General features: G+C 36.4%; 1 protein-coding gene across 1 annotated transcript; it reads left to right on the top strand.

The window, feature by feature from the left end:
* Nucleotides 1–1,963: 1,963 nt before the first annotated feature.
* LOC132172189 (zinc finger protein ZAT9-like) lies at nt 1,964–3,481 on the top strand. Its single transcript, XM_059583642.1, has 2 exons — nt 1,964–2,473; nt 2,519–3,481. The coding sequence occupies exons 1-2, from the start codon at nt 1,964–1,966 to the stop codon at nt 3,479–3,481; spliced, it is 1,473 nt and encodes a 490-aa protein (XP_059439625.1).
* Nucleotides 3,482–7,174: the final 3,693 nt, after the last annotated feature.

The following is a 7,174-nucleotide window of genomic DNA, read 5'->3' as shown; positions in this document are numbered from 1 at the left end:
CCTTCCAAATTGAAAACTAATTAATTAATTAATGGAATTGCAAGTCTTTTCCTAGATAATTAAACTAGCAATTAAGGTGGTGTCATTTAACTGAAGTGCAAGCTACAACAAGTCTTTCTCTATGATTACTACAGCACTAACAGTACTAGTATTAAATAATAAAATAAATTAGATTTAAATGACTTAGTGGAGCACATGACTTAAACACATGCCACCCAAACAGAAACCAAACCATAAAAGCATATAGATACATCTCTCCTTAGATTGATGTATATCGATAATATATACTAATTAAAGTTTATTATAAAGTTGTGTTGCTACACAACTAACATGCAACATTAGACATGCCTAGGCTAATACTAATAGTAAAGGACAAGCCAAGGGGAGGTTGGGAGACCATGGCCCCAACCCCATCCAACAAAAAAAATATATATTTAACCTTCAAATTCGTTAAAAATAAATAAAAATTACTACTTTATTTATTTAGGTTTTCCTTAAACAAAGTTAAATTCCTAGTTTCGTCTATGCTGATAGTCAGTAACATGTCGATTTTGGTTTTTGATACGTCTAGCAAGACCGGCATCTAAGTCGTCATTTATGCATTTCACAAGTACTATATTTGATAAGGGTAATGTTATATATTACATCATAATCTCATTATGGTGATATAATATTATCAATCCATTCTTAAATCAGCATTTACTAAAAAAAATTGATATTTTAGCATAGAGATATAGTGGTGTGTTATATAACATTACTCATTTGATAAACAAATTGATCAAAGAGCTAATGGGCTAGTGTGGCAATGCCCATCAGCTCTTTGATCAATCTGTGTTAAAAACAAAAAAATCAAAGGTTGATTCGTACTGCCACGTCTAATATATAACATTACTCTTTAATAAACTTGGGGGTCGATTCTAATAATAAATCTTAAGTATATGGAGTTATATGGATTAATATACTAGAAAACCATGTGGTTAGTTAAAATTATCTTAATAATATTATAGAAAACAAGCAGACACACACACACACAACACAAAATATAATTAATTTTGAATAGATTGAGAAAGATCATCAATGGACTCAATGGGAACACTAAAAAGGTTTAGGCCAAATCTCTTTGATTGAGATCCTAACTCCTCGGGTGGATGAAGTTCTTCTGGTTGACTCAACGTCTTCAAAATAATAATATATACGAAAAAAACACACAACATGTCAGAACAGCCTATATATATGCCTCCCTTCAATATTATCCATTTTTAGCTTCTTTTTTTAAGGGTTTTATATAATAATAACAATAAATAAAATTAAAAATTAAACCTAAAAAAGGTTAATGATAATTACAATCATAATTATTAGAATTAGGGTATAATATATATATATATTTTGTGGAAAAGCAGCTTGAACCAACCGACAGACAAGGAGAAGCATGGGTTAGTTTTCTTGGCTTGGAATTGAAGGGATATGAATAGGTATGGCAGTTAGAACCACTCCCTCCTTCCCCTTTCACTCACTCCCCTCACTCTCTCTCTCTCTCTCTCTCAAACACACACAAAGTAACACACTAGACGTACGGACCTCCTTCACTCTCTCTCTCTCTCTCATTAATATCACACTCTCACGGATCTCCTCCTCTGGCTGGCGGCGGCGCCACCAACACCACAAAGTTTTAGAAAAAGTCTCTCACCCTCTCACCCTCTCTCCACTTGTCACCACACTCTCTTGCTCTTCAGGGAACTCCCTCCACTCCCTCTCTCTCATTCACAAAATTAACCACAACCAATACTCCAACTAAAATTAAGGAGCCTCACAACAACTACCAGTACTACAAGAATAAACCTCCACCCCCTCCACCCCTCTCTCCTTCCATTCTTATCCCATTTCATCATCCTCTCTTTCTTTTTCTTTCTCTTTCTCTTTTTTTTTTCTTTCTTTTTTTTGTTTTTTTTTTTAAAGATTTTGTATGGCTTTGATTGTGGATCAACAAACAACCTTCAAGCACTTTTGCAAGATTTGCAAGAAAGGTTTTGGATGCGGAAGAGCCTTAGGAGGGCACATGAGGGCGCACGGAATAGGCGACGAGAGTGGGCACATCGACGACGAAGACCTGGCTAGCGATTGGGAGGAGAAGCTCGGTGGTAACGGCAGCGTTCCGCCTAGCAACAAGCGGATGTACGCCTTGAGAACGAACCCGAATCGGCTCAAGAGCTGCCGGGTTTGTGAGAATTGCGGTAAAGAATTCTTGTCGTGGAAATCTTTTCTTGAGCATGGGAAATGCAGCTCCGAAGACGCCGACTCCTTAATCTCATCCCCTGGCTCAGACGGTGATGATGGAAGAAGAGGGTGTGGGTGGTCCAAAAGAAAGAGATCATTGAGAGGTAAAGTGGGTAATTTCAATTCCAATTGCCCGTCTAGCGAGGAGGAAGACCTCGCGAATTGCTTAATGATGTTATCGAATGCCACCGTCGACCCGGCTGAGGCCAACGAGGACGAGGAGGAGGCGGCGGCGGCAGCAGAGGTGGAGGCGGAGGCAGAAGAGTCTTGTGCTTCAGCTAGTAAAGAAGACCAGGAGAGAAGAAACCCCATGAATAATTTCATTACTCCAATTTCTTGTAGGGGTCCTGTAGACGATAATAATAACAACAACAACAAGAACAAGGGCGTGGCAAAAGGATTGTTCGAGTGCAAGGCATGCAAGAAAGTGTTCAATTCCCACCAAGCATTGGGCGGCCATAGAGCCAGCCACAAAAAGGTTAAAGGCTGTTTCGCAGCCAGGCTCGATCACAACGACGATATTTTAGCCGCCGACGACGACGTGATCACGCACGACGATTTCTTCCCAACAAAATCGAACTCCACCCCACAATTCGACCAAGGTTACCCTAATCCGTCGTCGTCGGCGCCCATGTCCAAGAGGAAATCGAAGGTGCACGAGTGCTCGATATGTCACCGGATTTTCTCGTCCGGGCAGGCGCTCGGCGGCCACAAGCGGTGCCATTGGATCACATCGAACGCGCCCGACACGTCCAATATAGCTAAGTTTCATCCGTTTCAAGATCAGGCGACCGAGCAAGCCAATAATAATCCAAACTTGCTCAATCTCAAGCTCGACCTTAACCTCCCGGCACCAGTTGATCAAGATCCTGGTGGAGCAAGGCGGGACCAAATATCTACAGAAATTTATTTACAGTCATGGATAGGTACTACTGCAAAAGATCATGTAGATAAAAAGGAAGATCATAATTGCCGCGACATCGTCCGTCGAAAGGTCGACAACAAAAACAACGACAACATTAACAACAACAACAACATTAATAACAATGACAGCAATGGCTCAATGCAGAATTTGGATGATGAGGCAGACAGTAGTGTGAAGTTAGCTAAGCTAAGTGAGTTGAAGGACATGAACACGAGTGGGGGTTCCTCACCCTGGTTGCAGGTGGGGATTGGTTCAACTACTGATGTGGCAGCTGACCCATAACATTTTGTGAAGCAAAGCAACGATCCATCTTCTAAGTAATTATTTCATTCTATCTCTTTTCATTTTCATTTTTTTCTTTTTTCAAAACTTTCCTTTTCTCTTTCTTGTAATTTTTGTGTTAAAGAAACTGTAAGTATAAACTCAAAAGGCTCATAATTAAGATTTTTGCTGCTCTTAATTTACTTTTTTCTTTTTATTTTTTATTATTTTTTATTTTTTATTTTTTTATTTTTTTGTTGGGTGCACAAGAACTCACATCTATAAGGTATAAATTTTTTCTCAATAAGTACTACTACACATTTTATGGTTCTCGGAATAATAAGTAAGCAGTCTATTGTTTGAGCTGTTAATAATCTAAACATTAAAATTTCTGGGATTTCTGACCCGCTTTTTCTATACATGTTGGATTGAAAAGGTACTACTACATATTTTATGGTTCTTGAACTCATATGTTGTAATAAAAAGTAAGCAGATTGTCTCATATTTACTGTCTAAATTGTTAACAATCTAGACAGTAAAATTACTGGGATTTCCATCCCGCTTTTTTATATACATATTGGATTGAAAAGGCTGTTTTGGTAGTGAGTGTCTACATTGGCCATAATGCTGATGGATCCTCCCCACTCAACCATCAATTTCTCACAAATAGTACTGTTTAGGGTCTTTCACTACTTTTTATCCCTCTATGTGAATGGATGATCAGTGCAATTTTTGTCTCTGCTGGATCCATTTAGAGCCGAGGATCCAATAGCAGGATGCCAAGTGTGAAGCTTATAATACAGTGCATCCACACTACATAAAAATGCCTCAACGTTGACTGACTTGGGTGAATGATGATGGACCATCAGCTCAGTTGTGGTGCTGTTTGAGCAGATTAGCACAGATGGAGCAGGACTCAACACGTGTCAGGTGAAGCTGTGAGCTGTGGTCGCATGTTTCTCGCAGCATTTCCCATTTGTCTGAGATTTGTTACCACGACAAAGTTGGCTAATCGTTGACCTCAAAAAGATAAGGGCGGTTTTAACACCACTTTCTACGCTGGACTTAGTGGTGGGGAGAGAAGGAAAAGACCACCTCTCAACCTTGGCATTGCTAATCATAGTCAATTTTTTTTATTTTTTTTTTATATTTAGATTTGTTTGATTATTAATTTGATAAATATATTAATTAACTCTTTTATATATATATATATATACACACACAGAACATGGATGCAATTATTGGATATCCATATGTGAGGGATCGAGTCAAATTTCATGGCGAGAACACTCAACACAACCACCTTAAAGTACAGTGTTTATATATATATAGTTAAGGGTCTTGTCTCTTTTAAGTCAAAATTAATTATTAGCTCAAATCTTTTCTTTAATATTAATCACTACTAGTAACAGGCAAGAATATCTTTTGATCACGTTACAATAAATTAATTAAGGAGTTCTGGATCTATTTCTTGGTTAATTTTGTTTCATCTAACCGTTTACGATGAAATTCAATGGTGAACAATTTTGTTTTCACCTTTCTTTGCATTAGACACCGAATAACGATTAATTATAGTGAAATTCAAGCCGGTGTAAAAAGACGAAAAGGGAAGGATAGGAGAGCAAATAAATAAAATCATAAAATCATAAATAAATAATAGGAAACTGTATTTTTCGTTTGACCATTAATGTGAAAACTGAAAAGTAGAAGAGATTAACGAATAAGATGCGAGCAGAGCACATAGCTTTTATAATGAGCCATTTCGAATTTATGGTGTTGTAAGCACTTTCCCAACATGACGTGCCTGTATATGGATGGAACCCACTAATGGGTCCTTTATATTAAAATATATTAGAAAATTCTTGAATTAATTATGAATTCTTATGTAAAAGAAAATGTAAATTAATAATGAAATTATTAAATTCACTCTTGAACTACCATAATTGACTATTCGACATTAGGTTAATTATATAACCAAACTACGATGGTGTGGGGGAAAACAAATAAAGTAAGAAAAAAAAATTAACAAAACAATAAAAATTAATTTTCATTATATTCATAGAGAAAGAATGTGGAGAATTTTAATAATTTTCATTTTGCTAGGAAAAATGAGATTATGAAATTTAAAAATACCCCCCATTGTTGCATGGGAGGCTCTATGGTTTGCATTTCAATTTTACAAGAAAAACATGTCCCATTAAAAGTAAATCTAGGAATGCTTCATGTGGTTTACCTAATTTGCAATTAACTTCTTATGGTATTAAAATGAATTTAGAGGTCCCTAAGGTATGTCAAAATAATAATAATAATAATCACTGTAGCCAAATTTCATCTACTAACTTAACAGATTTCAATAGCGTGAAACATTAGAGCAAAAAAAAAAATTTGTGACACGTGCCATATTTAAGCAAGTGTCACACTAACATAATCTGTTAAATTAGTGGACGAGTTTGATTGTAAGTAGTATATTTTTTTTTTTTTTTGACAAACCTTAGGTACCTATAATTTTATTTTGATACAACAACAAGCTACTTATAAATCAGGTAAACCATATAAGCTGATTTTATATTTTTCGCTAAATATAACATATATATACTTACAAGAAACCCGTCATCTAAAAAGTATTATCAAACGAACCGAATAATCACAGATCGATCGAAAATGTCTTTGACTTTCATAAACTCGATTTACACAATGCAACTAATAATTAAGGTTTGCTACAATTTGCACCCAATGCCACCTCCTTTTATGGAAGACCTAACAACCAACTTTCCACCACCGACTGAACACATCAAATGCTTCTTAACAAACCAATGATCCTATTCCAAATCAAATCATCCAACCACTCAAATGGGTCTTATGATTTAACTTTAACTTCTTTGGCTTAATCATTTGAAGAGAGAGAGAGAGAGAGGGGTTGAAGAAGTCTTGGTGGCTTCCAATTTGAAGGCCATGCAAAGAAAGGGTGATAAAAAAAAATAAAAACAAAATAAAACAAGCATGTTTAATTTCGTGAAGTAGAATCTTCCCATAGATAGTTGCCTGCCATTAAAGCCATGGCTTTAAAAGGAATACATGTTGCACTTCATGTATGACGTACTCAATATTTAGGAGATTGGATTTGATGTCTCCTATGTAGTAAATCCCATGGACTTAAAAAGTCCCATGCGCCTAAAGCCCATTTGTGAGCATAATGGCCATGCGAACTTTCCTTTTTTTGGGATAATGATGTGATGTGAGGAGAATTTTGGGAGGGAGGTATTCCTTCTTTTTTTTTCTTTTTTTTTTTTTTCCTAATTTGGGATTTAGGTTTTGATGATATGAATGAGATGATCATTTCATAATAAGTATGTTTATTTTTAAGCTTTGACGTAAAATATTTTCGGTCGAAAAATGTTTTTATCATAGAATATTTTCTCGAAAAATGATTTCTTGGATACGAAAAATCACAAATCTTTTATATATATATAATCATATTAAACTTTAAATTACAATAATGTCATGATTGAGTCTCGACAAATCTCGACTAGGTCCCTACTAGTCCTAATCAGGTCTCGACAGTTTCCCAACCGAGTCCCGATGTTGTTCTAACCGAGTTCCAGTGAGTCTCAACCAGGTCTTGGCAAAGTCTCAATGGTGGCCTGATCGGGACTCGACTGGGTCCCAGCAGTTTCCTAATAGGTCTCGGCAAAGTCTCGGCGGTGTCCTAGCGAG

The sequence above is a fragment of the Corylus avellana genome, chromosome ca1 (genome assembly GCF_901000735.1).
Source record: "Corylus avellana chromosome ca1, CavTom2PMs-1.0".
Lineage (NCBI taxonomy): Eukaryota > Viridiplantae > Streptophyta > Magnoliopsida > Fagales > Betulaceae > Corylus > Corylus avellana.
Note: the sequence above shows the minus strand (reverse complement) of the source record. Positions and strands in the feature narration are given on the sequence as shown.